The 17,872-nt window shown below is 49.8% G+C and overlaps 1 protein-coding gene across 2 annotated transcripts in view; it reads left to right on the top strand.

Moving 5' to 3' along the window:
• Nucleotides 1-17,872, top strand: part of Morn1 (MORN repeat containing 1) — a 59,772-nt gene that overhangs the window by 1,409 nt on the left and 40,491 nt on the right. For both annotated transcript variants that reach the window (XM_076933599.1, XM_034504084.2), the window contains 6 exons: nucleotides 1,500-1,598; nucleotides 2,898-3,008; nucleotides 4,092-4,182; nucleotides 4,886-4,973; nucleotides 13,335-13,431; nucleotides 14,173-14,283. In XM_076933599.1, coding sequence (XP_076789714.1) covers nucleotides 1,500-1,598; nucleotides 2,898-3,008; nucleotides 4,092-4,182; nucleotides 4,886-4,973; nucleotides 13,335-13,431; nucleotides 14,173-14,283 — 597 coding nt within the window. The remainder of the gene's footprint in view (nucleotides 1-1,499; nucleotides 1,599-2,897; nucleotides 3,009-4,091; nucleotides 4,183-4,885; nucleotides 4,974-13,334; nucleotides 13,432-14,172; nucleotides 14,284-17,872) is intronic.

Raw genomic sequence — 17,872 nt, 5'->3', positions numbered from 1 at the left:
ACAACTATGTTCTCAGCAGGCTGCCTTCTGTTGCCTCTCTCAGCAGCATGGGGAGTCTGCAATATTTTCCCAAGTTAGAGTTACACAAAGGGAAGCATCATGCTGTGTTTCTATTCAGAAAGAAATGACTGACTGTCAGTCATTAATCCCAGCACTCAGGAGGCAGAGGCAGGTGGGTCTTTTGAGTTCAAGAGTTTCAAGTCAGCCAGAACTACATAGAGAAACCTTGTCTCAGAAAACCAAAAAGAAGAAAGAAAAGGGACCAGATTTTTAGCAAATCTGAGCAATAGAGAAGTAAAAAATGAGCATGCTCTGGAATGGCCCCCATGCAAACACACATGCACAAACGCATTCACGCACCAGAGAAATGCTGAGTGTAGACTTCCTGGCTTTTTTTTTTTTTTTTTTTTTTCATTTGTAGACTCTGCCTGCTCTGTAAGCAAGAAGTCTCACCACATCTGCTACCAGAATCTCCTTCTCATTTTCTTTTGTTTATTTCTTTGTTGTTTTCCTTTTTTGTTTTTTGAAACACAGTCTGCTGTATAGCCCAGGCTGGCCTTGAACCCACGATCCCTTTGCCTCAGCCTTCCAAGTGCACCGCTGCACCCAATCTCTACCAATATTGTCTTTATTATTTACTTTTTGTTTACTTGCAACCCCAGGGTCTACGAATGAGGCCAGTGCCCCACCAGCAGGCTGTATCCTTAGCACCTTTCAGGTTTTGTTTAGTGTTTTTAATCACACAGACGTTTCTCATTTTTTCATCACCACTAAGGATTATCTGACTGTAAGCAGCAGGCACTGTTGTCAAAACCGCTTGAAGAGTCACCCACTTTTTTTTTGTTTGGTTGTTTTTTTGTTTTGTTTTGGTTTGGTTTGGTTTGGTTTGGTTTTTGGTTTTTGGAGACAGGGTTTCTCTGTATAGCCCTGGCTGTCCTGGAACTCACTCTGTAGACCAGGCTGGCCTCGAACTCAGAAATCCACCTGCCTCTGCCTCCCAAGTGCTGGAATTAAAGGCGTGCGCCACCACCGCCTGGTGAGTCACCCACTTTTAAGAATGTGTTCTCCAGGGGTCAGAAAGATGGCTCAGCTTTTTTTTTTGCTGTTCTTGCAGAGGAACAGAGTTCAGTTCCCAGCACCTACATCAGGTAGCTCACAACAGCCCATAACTTCAGGGAACCTGACACCAACTTCCAGTCTCCACAGGCATTGTCATACGTGGACACACACACACACGTCCTTTGTCCTCTTGTGGATGGAGGACAAACAAGGTCTCGTGCACAGCTCATGCCTCTGTGATCATCTCAATGAGAGCTGGCGGTCAGGAATGTGTTGCTTTGTTTATATGAGTTTCCGCTGTGTTGCCCAGATTGGCCCAGCCTCCTGAGTAGCTAGCTTACAGACATGCACCACCATAGCAGCTGAGGTTTTTCACTCTGCATAGGGTGCCCCACCAACCAGCATGGGTTGGGCTGATTGTACTCTGTTTCTCTTACCAGGTCATGGGAAGCTATTGTTTAAAGATGGAAGTTATTATGAAGGCGAATTTGTGGATGGAGAAATCACTGGGGAAGGCTATCAGCACTGGGCCTGGTCAGGTTAGCATTGCACAGAGGTGGGCTGCTGACTCTGTTCCCATAAACCCTCCCAGAGCTTATGGCCACACAAAGTGCTGTGTGTAAACTGGGAGCTTCAGGCTCCAATAATGAGAGGATACCAGCATGCAGGCTGGGGCAAGGGACTGTGTTGCCTACAGCCTGGATGGCCTTTATGCCCAGGGAAGGCCTAGCCTAGTGAAAGGGTGCCCTGAGGCTCCTAGGTAAGGGTTTGCACTCACCTCTATAGACAACTTGGTCTTTTTCTATAACACCTAGTTGAAATAAAGGTTTGTCATCCCAAAGTTACAGTTCTCTCCTACCTTAAAGATACTTTAAGGGCTGGAGAGATGGCTCAGTGGTTAAGAATACTAACTGCTCTTCCAGAGGGCCTGAGTTCAATTCCCAGCAACCACATGGTGGCTCACAACCATCTATATAAATATGATTTGATGCCCTCTTCTGGCATGAAGGTGTATATGCAGATAGAGCACTCATACATAAAATAAATAAATAAATCTTTTTTTTTTTTAAGGTATTTTAGACCAGAGGTGGTCACACGTGCCTTTAATGCCAGCACTTAAACAAAGATATTTCAGTCATACTGCATCCCTGGATGGGCAGACTGCTCCGTGGCTTCCATGCCAGTGGCCAGGGATACTTCCTGGAGCTTTAGGCTTCACAGTGGGTTGTTAGCACTTGGGGGAGCTTTTCTCTTGGATGTAGTGTTCAGTTTTTTTTTTTAAGCCGGGAAAGTCCTTCACTATACCCCACCAGTGCCACAGGCAAGGGCTTCCTAGGCAGTCTGCCACCGCAGCCAGGGTATGGACACAGGTCCAAAGCATGTCTCTTCCTCACTGTCCACACCGAAGAGTAAGGTAAAAAGACAGACAGCAGCCAAGTGTGGTAGCATACACCTCTGATCCCAGCACAGAAGACAAAGGAAGACTCATCTCTGTGATTCTGAGGCCAGCCTAGTCTACATAGAGACAGAGACCTCTGTTTGAAAATACCTCAGGCCAGGAGGTGGTGGCACACACCTGTAGTCCTAACATTTAAAATGCACAAGCAGGTGGATCTCTAAGTCTGAGACCACCTTGTTCTACAGCTCGAGTTTCATGACATCCAGAATTACACAGAGAAACCCTGTCTCAGGAAAAAAAAAAAACTAAAAAAAGAAAAGAAAAGAAACAAAAGGAAAAAGAGAGAAGAAAATGAAACTGGTGTCATCTCCACTACCATTGGCTGAGGCACAGCAGAGAATTGGAAAGTAGTCTGATTCTTCCCTCATATCTATCCCAGGAAACACCTACTCTGGACAGTTTGTTTTAGGAGAGCCTCAAGGACACGGCATCATGAAGTACAAAGCCGGCGGTCACTATGAAGGGGAGCTCTCCCAAGGCCTGAGGGAAGGTCTGGTACCCAGGGGCTTGTGGGCTCTGTGTTTGCTCAGGTGGTAGAACTACTAACCTAACCTGTCTGACTTTGGAGGCTGGAAAGAGGCAGGAATTGGTGCTCCTTTTTCTGTCCACAGTGCAGATAAGCCTATATACAGAGAGCAAGGTGCCTACATGTCCTGGTGCCTGCATGACATGTGTCACGGCTGTATCTGCTATCTGTACCGTCCACCACTTAGAGATTAAGACAGCACATGATTCTGTGATGATAAGCATGGATCCTACAGGTTGGCCTGAGGCAGGTCTGCAGTTTCAGAGTGAGTCATTTCTGCTGCTGCAGACATGCTTTGACCAGATCCACTCTCCCGAGATCCCAGTGACACTGGACTATCAGGCCCTAAGGCCTGAGTCAGTCATCTCCTGTATGGTCTGCAGGCCAAAGAGGATAAGGGGTTGATTGAAAGGATACCTGTCCCTTTGGACACTGGGAAAGACTAACTAATGTTGTAAATGAACCCAGCAGATTGTAGTGTGTATGAATGCAGCGGGAGCTTCCCTTTCTTTCTCCAGGTTTACTTGACCTGGAGAACAGAAATACCCTTGAGTTTCTGAGTTGTCTAGAAGCTGAGGGTACCGACAGCTCAGCAAGGCCCCATCTTTATTCACATTTCCCTGGCCTTCCAGGCTGACTAGCCTTGCAGGGAACTCTGGCACAGAGCACTGCTGTGCTTACTGTATACAGAGTAATTCGGAGACAGAAACATTCGAGTGAACTCTAAGCCTCCCTCCATGCTGTCCACCAAAACCCGGTGGTTGTGGAGGGCCTTCTGTGTAGCCGCATTAGAACCTGTGACAGCTAGTCTGGATCTGACCTAGGCAGTGGCAGCTATCTGGCCCTAAATACATCTGCCATTCTTGTTTGAACGGGGCTAATCAGACCTAGGAGGCCAGCAGGGTCTTGGTTCTCAGCTTTCCAAATCCTCCTCCTTGCCAGAGTTCAATGCAGGCAGATCTCCAGGAGGCTAAGGGAGGAGAGAGGAGGGGTCATCACTAGCAGGAGGTGTAGAGTCAAGTTGGTGTATTTCGGTTCCTTCCCTAGGGCAGGGGTTTTTGGAGGACCAGGATGGGCAGGTGTACCAGGGTTCGTTCCATGACAACAAGAGACATGGCCGTGGGCAAATGACCTTTAAGTGAGTACGGGTCTTGGAGGTGTAAGCTGCTACCTGGGAACAAGGGTGGTCCCCTGCCTCCTGTATGCTGGTGGCCATAGGAGTCTGGGTGGGTAGATTTTGTAGAAAGCACTGACTAGTACCCAAGCCTTAACTATGTTCTGAGCCTTTGCTGCCTTTCTCTGTATATGTTTGTCACTGTATGTCTGTCTCTGTATGTCTGTCTGTCTCCGCCTCTTCCCACACTTGATGAATCTAGGACCTAGCACCCAAGAATGGACCCCAAAGACCTGGGTTTGAGCAAGGATACTGGCCAGTGAAGCTGCTGTCTTTCAGGCAGAGGGTTAGAGACCTTAAGCCTGTGTTCAGATTCCTGGGTGGATTATTACCTGGCACCTGCCCTTGAAACGGGCATTTCCTCCTCTCTGTCATTTCCCATTTTGAGTAGCGGAAGCCAAACATGTCCTGTACAGGGCCCAGCATGCTCTGGAAAATGGGTCCAGCCATGGGGGGTGGGGTTGGGGGCGGGCATGCAGACATGTCCCCTCCTGTCACCAGCCCTCCTGAGCCAGCTCTGGCAAGGCAGGCGCTCACAGACCATCTGTTTAGGGCCTATTTTTGCCTTGGCCCCGGTGTGCTTGCTGTGCCTGGTCAGAGGAGTCGGTCTGAGTCACTGCCACCACCTGGTTCTTAGCCTCATGAGGGTCCTGTGCTGTGCCTTCAGGAATGGTGACAAGTACGAAGGTGACTGGATTCGAGACCAGCGTCAGGGACACGGGGTGCTGTGCTGTGCCGATGGCTCCACATACAAGGTACAGCGGAAAGGCGGGAGGTTGTTAGAGGCCTGGGAGACTTGATGGTGTTTGCCCACACCTCACCTGGCAATGCCCTGGAGAGAATGGACCCACATTCAACTCCTCACATCCCCACTATCCCCTGCAAGGCTCGTCAGCCTGGAAGGCCAGGGAAATGTGAATAAAGATGGGGCCTTACTGAGCTGTTGATACCCTCAGCTTCTAGACAACTCAGAAACTCAAGGGTATTTCTGTTCTCCAGGTCAAGTAAACCTGGAGAAAGAAAGGAAAGCTCCCGCTGCATTCATACACACTACAATCTGCTGGGTTCATTTATACTTATTAAGTCCCCAAGTAGAATGAACCCTGTGCCACAACGGGAACCAAGATCTCCTGTCCAAATGCTTGTTTTTGTCCACATGGGAGGTATGAGAAACCGTGGATTTCGAGGGCAAGAGACAAGACTACACCAATGCTCTTAATGAGAAATGTGAAAGTATTGGCCAGGGAAATTGGCAAGCTACCAGGAGGGGCACAAGAAGAAACAGATTACAGTCTGGGGCTGTCCTGGGACAGGGCTGGGCCTGGTTCCACCTGGGCTGACAACAGGCCAACTCCTAGCAGGAAATAAAAGCTTAAGGCCCTGGAATCAGGGCTTCTTGGCTGTTCCAGTTGTCACAGGTGAGGCCCTGAAGGGGTCCAAGGCTGAACCCCAAGTGTTACTGCTTGCTATAACGCTGATGTGAGTTCTGCTGGGGGTTTCCAGCAGGAAGGAAGGACGGGATTAGGTCTATAGACTCCCGAGAGTCAGACTTCCTCTGCTCTTTCTTTCTTGTTGTATCACAGTAACCAGGATAATGTCCTATTTTTCCAGATTTCTCAAATGGCAGATTAACAACTGGAAGGAGCTGGCCCCTGGAAGCAGGAAGAGCCTAGCCCAGTTCATGCAGAACTGGAAAGAAGGGTAGCCACAGCTCCACTGGGGGGACTTCTGTAGGAAATTTCCCAGGTGCAAGAGTGGTCCCTGTGACCTCAGAGAACAAAACCCTACTTCTCCTGAGCCTTCAGCCCCCTCTGCTGACTGCTGGCATTATATCTACTGAGTAGGGAGAAAGGTCCAGGGTGTGGCTCTTTAATGGAAATGGAGTGTTATATGGCAGCTCCCACAGATCTGTAGGGCCACAGAGAACCCAGCATTGGTGCCCAGACCTGTGTCCAGAGCAGAAGCGTTATGCCTGGGTAGATCTCAGCCCATGCCTGGGTAACGCTCCAATCACCAAAAGCAGCTTGCAAAGGAAAGGTCTGTTTTCCTATTACACTTCCTGGTAAAGGTCCATCACAGGAAAGTCAGGACAGGAGCCCGAGGTAGGAACCTGGAGGAAGGAACTGAATCAAAGGCCTTGGGAAGAACACTATTTACTGGCTTGGTCCCCAAGGCTCACTCAACTTTCCTACAGCACCCAGTACCACCAGCCAAGGGGTGATACTTCCCACACTGAGCTGGGCCCTCCCACATCAGTCAGCCAAGAAAATGCCCTACAGACCTGTCTTCAGGCTAATCCTATGACAGCACTTTCTCAATTAGGATTTGCTTTCTCGGATGATCCTCTGTTGTATCAAGTTGACATGAAAACTAGCCCATAGGACTGCTCTGGTCAGGGCTGTTGGGGTCTGTGTGGACACTGCCCCACTGCTGGCCTAGAAACTGCCTCTGATCTGTGCCTGACACAGTCTGCCTGCCATCTGTACCTGCTGCTGTGACCACTCACAAGTCTGGCTCCTCCCCATCTGGAGGCTGCCTTGACAGCATGTCCACAGCAGGATCAAATCCAAGGTGCAATGGCAGAGTACGAGGTAACAAGTACCCAAAGGAGTCCCTTATTCACTGCCTGTCCTGCACCCTGACAGAGTCTACCATGACCCTCGCCGCATGCCACACAAGTGTCTTTTCTTTTCCAGTAAAGAAGGCCAGGGCTTTCAGTCACCTCTTACCTGCCAGACACTTCCAAACTCTCCACTCGTGGATTCACATGAATTATCCCACACCTCTGTGAAGGGACTGTTTGCCACGTTTTATAAATGGGAAAACTGAGGCCCAAACATGGTTTCCCAGTCCAGAAAGGGGCAGAAAAGCTTGTAGCTTCAGCACCCAAGCTTGATCCATATGTCTGACCCGCTTTCCCTGGGATCTGGGATTTGGGGAAGGCCTTGCCCCACTAGGGCCTCCAGAAGCCATTGCATCAGTGGATGAGCGCCTTGACAGCCCAAAAAGATACCACCACCACCACCGCGTGGGCAGGAGGAATAATGAAAGGTTTTGTCCAGTTCCCGGAGGCAGCTCTGTTCCACATGTCCTCAGACCTCCAGTAGGGCTTCTTCACTGCTGGCCACTAACCGTTGATGGCTGGGGTTTGGGCCTATGCCCAGGCCTTCCTTTCTGAAACCTGAAATTTGTGGTATGCCTCACTTTCACCTGCCACAGCCTACAGTATGTCCACCAGGGGGCAGTCTAGACCTGCTCACCGGCAGCATGCCCAGCCTTGGGTCCTTGTTCCAAGTTTGGGTGGAAATGCACTGGGCTCTAAGGCAGGCAGCAGGGAGGGAGGCCTTGAATGCCTAAGCAGTGCACACAAGCCTTGAGATTGCCACACAGGCTAAAACAGCTCACACTGCTGTGGCTTTTCCTCCTGAAGCCAGAACCTTGAACTCCACAAGCCTCGCAAAGGTTTCCTCCCTCAGAAGTGGGGCTGGGGATTATGTATCCTTCAGCTCAATTCTCAACAGCCTGGACCCCAGCAGCCTGTGGCTGGACAGCAGGGGCAGTGTCCAGAGGAGGGGACATACTGGCCTTCAGCTTAGATGTGCAGGCTGCACCAAAAAAACAACAGTGTGAGCTGAAGCAACCACGGAGGAGTGACGGCCAGAGGACGCACATGTGGACAAAAAGGCCACAGTCCTGCCACTTTTTTTTTTCTAATGGCCTTGGAAAGGCTGAAGAACTTTCCTCCAGGATCTTTTAGACACTGAACATAAAGGGGCACCCAGGGCCAAGAGGACGGGTGTTGCCATCTGAAAATCAGGACTCGGACACCACAGGCGTCCACAGCTGCCAGCCTGGTACAACTCTCACTGACCTGTGCTGCAGAGGCAAGAGGTCTCATTGCCGCACAAGTGAGACAAGATAATCGCCGGGGCTGTCACTCAACCCTCATTAGCCAAGGGACGCAGCTCGTGTCCTGAGGCTCCCTAGCTCAGCTGATGACCGTCTGCACGGAGTTCTCCCACACCTGGACCACTACCTGCGTACAGTGGAGACATCAGCCAAGAGAGGCCATGGTTTGGGAACAGTCGTGAGACCTGCTTCCTCTGGGTACCACTGATCTTTATGTTGCCACTAGTCAAACACAAACTGGAAATGTACCATCTTGTCCAGTTTTAAGTGTCCAGTTTGGTGGCATTAAATGCTTATTGTGTGGCCGTTACCACCGTCTGTCCACAAACTCATCTATGCAAACAGACTCTGGCCCATTCAACTTAAACTTCCTATTCCCCGGAGCCCCTAGCACCCACCTCTCTTCTGTCTTAGTTACTCTGGCTCCTCTAGGGACCCCCATGGGCGGATGTGTTCCTTCGTGACTGGCTGTTCTCACTGAGCATCGTGGCCTCGAGTCCACGCTCACTGAAACACGTGCAGGAGGCTCCCGCTGGCCAAATGGCACATGTGCATACACGTCCCATTTCCCCTGTTCATGCATTGCAGTGGACACTTGGGCTGCTCCTCCTCTGGGCCACTGGGACAGTGCTCTGAGCATACGTGTGCAGGCCTTTGGTTATGGACCCAGCGGTGGACTGGCTACACCATGTGTAATTGCATTTTTAATTTTTTGTGGAGCCATCAAATTTTTCCACAGTGGCTGCACTATTGAAGGAACCAACAGGGTAGCCAACAGGGGTTTTTACTTCTGCACCCCCAACCCACCCTTATTTTCTGTTTTTAAATCCACGATACTAAGGAATGTGAGCCGCTTGCAGTGGGCAGCTGATAGCTGGACCCTGTGCCCGGCCGTTGCTGTCATCACTGGTTGCTGCTCGACACTGTGCAGCAGCACGCAGTGCTCTGTCCCTCCCAGCTTGTACTGCCCCGTCACCTGGGGGCACATGCCTGTTACCACATGTTGATGCAGGAAAATGGCTCACCTTTCCCTTTTGACCCTCAGGCAGATAGATGAGGTAGGTAGCTGTTGCCTCTTCAGTCCTAAGGTGTCTCTAGAGAGCAAGCCTCACCCCCAGAGCAACCCTCATACCCTAGACCCACCAGCATTAGCTTCTTATGCCAGGGCCCATTTTGTATCCTGAGAGGACTGCAGGGTGGTCAGCCTTTGTGTGGTCAGCTTGTGTTTCTGATCTTGGCCCTAGCATCCATCAGAGTTCCACCTGTAACATCAGCCAGTGTTCCCATGTTGTGAGAAGGAAATCCAGACCCTGAGCAGATGTTCTAGGTGAAATCTGCAGCTCCCCAAGGCAGCTGGCATGGCTGGCCTAGTGATTTGGTTCCATCCATGTCTTTGGTGAGCACCTAGAGTGATACATTGAGCAAGTTGGTGTGGTGGAGGCCTCTCCCACAGCAAGGACATGTCTGCCACCCAAAGCTCTGATTTCCTGAAAATCAACATTTCCCATGTTGGTTTTCACAGAGGGCAAGCTGCTGTCTGGCACACCTGTGCACACATGCAACAGGTGGCTAGCCTTATGGGTTCCTTCACCTGCTGCAATTCCCAGCTTCCCCCTTACCTGACATGTTTGGAGAGTCCCTGCATGTCAGCAGGCAGATGAAGATAGGCTGTGTGGCTACCTGCTTCCCACTTGTCTGCCCTCCTTGGGCCAGCAAGGCCCTAGAGCAGGATGGAAAGGCCATCACTGACCTAGACATGCCTCTGCCACTGAAGATCGTGGGACAGTGGAGCACTCGTGTCCAATAGCTGCTCCCCACAATGGCCCCCTCCAGGAACTACCTCAGCAATGGTTAGTGCTACACCAGTGCCTGCATCTCTGTGTCCCTATGAAATATGCCCACTCCACACCCTGAAATCCTAGGAAGATAGTCAAGACCAATCAAACCCAGCACCCCGCAGACCTACTGTCACTGCAATGCAAGCGAAGCTACCTGCCATCCCTGCAAGCTGCCAGTCCAGCCCCATAACAGTTTCAGCCCCAGGAAAACCCCTCACAGGTGGCATCACCCAAGGGGACCTGAGAAGTCAAGGCTTAGCTGCAGTCTGTGATAATTGCCTCCTCCACACCATAACACCCTGGAGGCCAACTCAGAAAGGGCCTGACATCATGGCAGCCGACTCAGAAGTGGCCCGGGTCTTGTTCACCCCAGGAAGGACCAAGCTTTGCAAGAGCAAAGAGGTGAACTTGTGCTTGGGATGGACTTGCACCCAAACCCGCATCTATGGCGTGGCCACCACAGAGCCACTACTAATCCAAGTACAGGGAAGAAAACAGCATGGGTTAACTGGGGAATGCTTCCCACAATGAGGGGAGCCGAGGGCTTCTTTCCTGCAGCTTATCACACTTAGCGCACTCACTGTCATAAATGTGAGGTGCAGCTGTGGCAGAGCAGGGTGGGAATGAGCCTGAGCTTCACTCTCTGGGGTCACTGTAGCAATCATAGAGCAGATGCCACCCCCTTATCCTGGGTGTCCTTTTCCTGATACTGGCTCCTTGTTTGCTATGTTTGCTTGGTTTGGGGTGCACATCTGAGCCCTAAGTGACTCTTATCTGGCTGGCTATGTCATCATCATCATCTTCATTACCCTCTTCTGTCCTGTGAGACACATCCATCCTCCCGTGGGTGTCGGGCAGCAGCTGGGCAGAGGAGGAGAGCAGGTGTCTCTATACCCTGGGGCTTTGTGGTGGTAGTGTGGTGCGCTGCTCCACCTCCTTGTGACTGAGACTCCCAGGCTGGTTCCATACTGCAGTATTGCCCGGACAGCCCTCAAGTTTCTCTGGAGATTCAGAGTGGGAGGCCCAGGTGGAAGCTAGCAGACCAGGACCTGTCCGGCCACCTCCTCAGGCTGTTTGACAAGGACACCATGAGAGGGTGTCGTTATCTACAAGACTCTGCCTGACACTCCAGGAGTTAAGATGTTTTAACAGTATGTATCGCCAAGTATAGAATTTATGATATCATTCAGGCAAGACCATGGGTTAGTGTGGTAAGTCTGTTGCACACATCTGTATGTCCAAGCACTGTCCTGAAGCCAGGAGGAACACCAAGCTCCAGCTCTTATCATTTGGGCTCTGATTCTAGCATGCAGTCCACTGGCCACCTACCTCAGGGACTCTGGCAGATGTTAATAGGTTGTGAGTGCGGCTGGCTGGGCTGAGAGGCTCCTGCAGCAGCCGAGTACTGCCTTCACCCACCACTGCCCAGGCCAGCAGGCACCTCTACAACACTGCTTGTCACTGTCAGTGCCTAGGCACTCCTTTCTGGTCACATGCCTTATCCTGCCCATGTCTCTTCCTCCCTCCTTTTTAAAAGCCCACACTGGCACTTTACAGAAGCCCAAGTAAGCACAATGAGGAAAGAGAAAAGACAAACTGCCGTTCTTTATCCTACAGACTCAGAGCCCAGGACACATTTGAGAGTTCACCAACCAAAGCCGAGGCGGCCCCTCCCGTAGTATTCACTCAGAATGTTCACCACCAGCTGGCTGTGTGCTGCTGTCATCCTTGAGAGAGTTGGAACAGAAAAAGAAGAGACTGGATTCAGGGAGCACAGCAGTCACAGGAGGGGGTGGCAATGCTCCTAGGGAGAAGCCAGCAAACTAGAGACTGGCCTGCTAGGTGGAGCACCCGAATTCTCATCAGAGGGAAAGCCTATGCTAGGAGAGAGTCACCTCCCAAACTTCCGAGCAGGGGTACCAAGGCCTCACTGTATTTTGGTGTAGCCTGTGATCTCTAGAGCCAGCCTGGGAGCTACCCTCCTAACCAGCTCCATCCACATCTGCAGTGACAAGAAAGGCCAAGTGGATACTCCAGGCACAAGACTGAGGGATCAAGCAAGTGGTGGGGTGGATAACGTCTGCTGGGATGGCACCCTGTCAACCGAGCGCACCATCCAGGAATGCAGCTGGCCTTGGGAATATAGGTCTTCCTACACTGAGTTTGGGATTTGAGTGCTAGAGGGATGGATCCACGCCCGAGGCACCTTGGGATGCCTTGGGATAACTTGGCAATTCTCAGGATGAAAACCCCTTCGACATCCCAGAGGGGCTTGAACCTGGGTGAGCGAGCATGCCCCTGCTCACATGCTCCACAGCTGGCTGCTGACCTCTCTTGAATGAAGAGGGTTCCCTAGGGCTCCCTGTTGTTTGTGAATGAGCTTTAGAGACATGAGATTTTCAGGGCCAGCCTCTATGAGCACCTACTCACCTGGCCAGAGGCCTCTCTTCACACTCATTTCTTGAGATCCAGCCATTCACCATGTGGTGGCTGAGTGCTCAGCAGCCCATGAGACACTTCCTCCCAGGTTGTGGGACTCAACCCTCTAGGTAGGGCTTTGACCTTCTCTCCATCTTTGAGGCTACAGCCCCTCAGCTCACCCACTTTCCTACCTTGTTTACATTCTCAGAAACTGGGCAGTGTTCCCCTCCCATCACTGACTGTGTGGGAGCCCAGGATCCGTGCAGAGGGGGGTCCTGGACAGGGTAGGTCAGCTGGTGCCCAATTAACTTCAGCAGGAGATTGAACTGAACCAAGGCTGTTGTTGGCTCGTTTCCCCCAATACAAGCAATTCATAATCAAATAAAACACCATTTGATCTTGAAGTTTTCTATGGAACCAACCCTCCCGCTGTTTCACACAATTGCTTGTGGATCCAGGAGTACTACGAAGGAGGCAGAGCGGTGGGGTGGGGTGGGGTGGGGGGAACAAGCGGCACCCTACCCCCACCCCGAGGTGTATGTGTATGCTCAGGTTGTGTATTTTAATTGCCTTTTCATTTTTAAATTGCTTTTTCATTTTTAAAGCTCTGGGCATCAAAACAACCCCCCTCGGTCCTACCCCACTGTAGTCACAGGTTCAGGTCCCCTCATGATCAGCTAAACGCCACATCTTTGTACTTGGAGGCCTTTGTGCAGAGCGTGGTGCTTTGTTGGCACGGTGTGTGCCGCACGGTGTGTGCTGTGCCTTTGATCCCCTCTTTGCTGGTGTCATTAAAATCAAGAGAAAGCACTCAGCAAAGTGACCTGGACCCTTCCTAACAAAATGCAGTGCCCCACCCCCAAAGGAAGGTGCGGTAACCTCACAGACCGGGTTCCTTAGCAAAGGGTCCTGGAGCCGCCCTCTGAGGCCACCTCATTCTCCCTGCAGGGACAGTGGCACAATGATGTCTTCAGTGGGCTCGGCAGCTTGATCCACTGCTCAGGAGTCACCTACTGTGGGATGTTCATTAATGGCCACCCAGCAGGTAGGTGTCCCCAGGCTTCCCCATCTCCTTTCCCTTTGGGCAGGCTGTGTTTGAACCTGGCCTCACTGTATCTCAGGTGGCCTTGGGCAGCCACATGGGAGGTGTTGGACCAAGCTGGGATGGAGCAGAACACAACGCCCAGCCCTTTTCAGGGAAAGCATATTCTAGTTGATTCCAAAAGGGCCTATGGTTCTGCAGACCTTGGACCCAAGGGGTTCTCCCCAAGCAGGGTCTCAGACCTTTGGGCTCTCCTAGCTACAGCACGGGCACCACAGCTTCCCCCCAAACCCAGTACCTCTCAGCCATAGATATCTCCTAGTCATGGAACCCCTCAGCCATAGGATTCTGGGGTTACTGAACAAACTATTCTGACCCAACAACCCCACCCCACAGCCGCCACAGCTCTCTCTCTGTGGCCTCTGTGAGGCTCTGTTGAGATCTCTGCACTCAGACATGACTGAAAAGTGATCCATGTCTACCCTGGCTTAGAACATGCCCAGCCAGTCCCTGCCCCCTGCTTTCCTAGTGGCCTCCCCTCATACTTAGGACAGAGGTACCATCCCAGGGGTGGGCATAGCCAGGGACATGAGTCCTTCAGCCGATGGATCACACTGCCTAACAGGTTCCATGGGGTCTTGGTCCCACCAGTGTCATCTTGGTAGCCCCTCTCACAGAGTTTGAAAGGACTAAGACCCTCAATGGCAGCTGCTGCATCCACTAAACCTCATGTTATGCCCCCAGCACAAGCTAAGAAAATTGTGGTTCTGGGTCCAGACATACTGGAAGTGGTCCAAGGAGCTCCCTTCACGTTGAGTGTACAGCTGCAGCAAGATGATGGGGAAGTTGCCAAAAGTAAGTGTCTTCAGGGTGGTGACCCTGTTCTTGCAGAAGAAATGGGCTGCAGGCTCTCAAGTAGAGCAAACTGGGAAAGGTGGTTGGTTCGCTTCGGAGATAATTTCATAGAAGTCCCTGCAGTCTGGTGACTACAGAAGGCTTGGGAGGTGTGCATGCGCGCATGAACATGTGTTTTGACACATGCAAACCCTCACTCAGTGACTAATGTGTCTTGTACAGAGCACAGAAGATAATAAGATGCAGTCAACCAGTGGTGACACACACATTTATCGTAGTACTCGGGAGCCTGAGGCAGAGGGATCTCTGAGTTTGAGATCAGCCTGGTCTACTGAGTTCCAGGACAGCCAAGACTACATAGAGACTCAAATAGACAGACAGACAGAGAGACAGAGAGACAGACAGACAGCTTGGATGAGCAAGTCAGCTAGACCAAGAGCAGTCTCTCACTTCTCTTTGGAACAGTCGTTTCTTTTTAGATAAATGACCCTCATACCAAGACAAGGTATGGACCACCAACTTCCTAAAGCCCTGCCCACCATATCAATTTCTAATATTTGTTAATTTGTTCAGTGCTTCTATGAGAGAGTCATAGCATACACGTGGACTGGAGAGGCACCTCACGAGTTAATACAGACTGCTCAGCAAAGGACCCAGTTCAGTTCCAAGTACCCACACCAGGTGACTCAGAACCATCTATAACCTAGCTTGGGGGTAGGGGTGGGAGGGAGTCTGACCTCTGACCTCTGTCCTACGGGGCACTTGTACTCATGTGCACACAGACACACATATGTGCACAAAATTAAAAATAAAATCTTTGCCGGGCAGTGGTGGTGCACGCCTTTAATTCCAGCACTTAGGAGGCAGAAACAGGTGGATTTCTGAGTTCGGGGCCAGCCTGGTCTACAGAGTGAGTTCCAGGACAGCCAGGGATATACAGAGAAACCCTGTCTCGAAAAACCAAAAAACTAAAATAAAATAAAATCTTTAATATATGTATTAAGTTGGCTTAGTAACTTTATTAAGGTATCATTTACATACCATTAATCTCAGTATTAAATGATTCCGTAATCTCTTTTTTAAAAAATGATGAGTGTTTGTGTGTAGTTCATGTCTTTGTGTGGTATGTATGCATGAGTGCAGGTGCCCACAGAGGCCACAAGAGACTGTCAGGTCCCTTGAAGCCCTACACTGGAGTTCCAGACAGTTATGAACCACCCAGGGTAGGTACTGTGAGCCAAACTCAGGTCCTCTGTGAGAGCAGCATGGGCCCTTAACCATTGAGCAGTCTCTCCAGCCCTTCACTTTTGTTTTTTTTTTTTTTTTTTTTTTTTTTTTTTTTTTGAGACAGGGTCTCATTTAGTCTAGCTGGCCTCAAACTCAGTATGTAGCTGGGGCAGTTCTTGAGCTGCTCCTCCTGTCTCTGCCTCCCCAGAGTTGAGATGACAGGCATGTGCCATCATGTCCACCCAGACCCCATACATGATCCTTTGTAAATCTGCAGATATGGGCGGCCACCACCCCTTCCCAGTTCCCTCACAGAACAATTGCAGAGCTCTAGAAAGACACTTGGTCCTGTTTCCAGCCTTGTATCCCCCTCCCAGTCTCTAACTGACTTCCTACCTCTAGAAATTTGGCTCTTGAACATTTCGTGCAGGGGGAGTTATATCTCATATGGGCTTCTGCTTGCTTCCCATTTGCATGACGTCTGGAGAGTCCTCTGCACTGCAGCATATAGTGACCCGCATGCGCACGCACATGTGCAATAAATACACAAGTAAATAAATAAAAAATAAATAAATATTGAAAATACATAAAATAAGCTACTGCTTTCCCAAATAGCAGCACCATTTGGAGTCCCCAGCCGACTACACAGTCCTGGCTGTCCTTCTCCTGACCATGTGTGATGATGGTCTCTCTAGGACCCTCACCATGCTGTGTGGGAGCAGTGCTGTTATTTTGTAGTTAAAGCAGGTTTGTTTGTTTTGTTTCTCTTCAAGGGTTTTGCTGTAGCCCCGGCTGTCCTGGAACTAACTAACTCTCTCTCTCTCTCTCTCTCTCTGAAAACTAGGCTGGTCTCAAACTCAGAGATCCCCCACCTCTGCCTCCCGAGTGCATTAAAGCTGCAGCCCTCGGCTCCCCGGCTAGCTTTCCATTGCTCACCAACCAGCCACTTATACATCTTCCTTAGAAAGATGCCCAGCCCCATGTCCACCCATTTTTAAAAAGTGGGCTACTGGTTTTTTGTTTTTGTTTTTGTTTTTTTTTTTACTTTTGTATTATGAGAGTTATTTGTGTGTTCTGGCTACAAATCTTAATCAGATTAAAAATATTTTTTTCTTTAGGTCAGGTATACTGGTACCTGCTACACCTTTTAATCCCAGCACTCAGGAGTCAGAGACAAGTGGATCTCTGAGTTCAAGGCCAGCCTGGTCTACAGAGTGAGTTCAAGGCCAGCCAGGGCTACCTAGAGAGATCTTGTCTCCAAAACAAAACACCCCATAGTACATATTTTCTTCTTTAGTCCAGTTTCTTTTGGTTTCTTTAAACATTTTAAGAGTTTATTTACTTGTTCGTTTATTTGTATAGATATCTGCATGTCTGTATATGTATCACGTGAATACTTGATGCCTATAGAGTTCAGAAGAGGGCCTTGGAGAGTCATAGAAGGTTATGAACTGCCGCATGGGTGCTGGGGGCCAAACTCTAGTCCTCTGTAAGAGCAGCACTCCCAACTGCTGGCCTTCTCTGCAGCACATGCTTTTGTTCATTTTTTAATGCTTTTATGAATTTTAAGTTGTAAATGTTGACAAAGTTCATCTTGCTGACTGTTCAATGGGTTATAGTTCATTGGGTCGTAGCTCAATAGGTCATAGTTCAATGGGTCATACATAGTTCAGTGGGTCATAGTTTTGGTTCTGTATGTAAGAATTCCCTGCCCAACTGAAGTCCACATAGACCATTTTCTTGTAGAAGTTTTATGTTATTTTAGCTTTCATATTTAAGTTGGTGTTCCATTTTGAGGTAAGTTTTGTTTTTTGGTTTTTTGGTTTTTTTTTTTTTTTTTGCTTTTTTTTTTTGTTGTTGTTGTTTTGGTTTTTTGAGACAGGGTTTCTCTGTGTAGCCCTGGCTGTCCTGGAACTCACTCTGTAGACCAGGCTGGCCTCGAATTCGGAAATCCGCCTGCCTCTGCCTCCCAAGTGCTGGGATTAAAGGCGTGCGCCAACACCGCCCGGCCTTGAGGTAAATTTTGAGGATAAGTCAAATGTCTAATCCATTCCCTTCAGCTATGGTTATTGAAAAGACACATCCTTTCTCCATTGAGCGTCCTCCCTTGTCATTATCCATCATCCCCGAGTCAAGGCTTCTGTCTGGTCTCTCAGTTCTGCCCCCTGGCCTGACCATTTTATCAGGTAAATTTCATCTATGCCAAATCATGCCATCTTAATCGCAGCCTTCAGTATGCCTTGAAAATGGAGCACCTATGGCCGTGCTCTGTCTGACTCTTTGGGGTCTTTTACATTTCCTCATAAATTTAGAATTAGCTTGTCAATTTTTCCAACAACAAAAACCTACTGGGGTTTTGATG

The sequence above is a fragment of the Arvicanthis niloticus genome, chromosome 5, assembly GCF_011762505.2.
Source record: "Arvicanthis niloticus isolate mArvNil1 chromosome 5, mArvNil1.pat.X, whole genome shotgun sequence".
In the NCBI taxonomy this organism is placed as follows: domain Eukaryota; kingdom Metazoa; phylum Chordata; class Mammalia; order Rodentia; family Muridae; genus Arvicanthis; species Arvicanthis niloticus.
The sequence above is the reverse complement of the archived record's forward strand: the minus strand, read 5'-3'. Positions and strand labels throughout refer to the sequence as shown.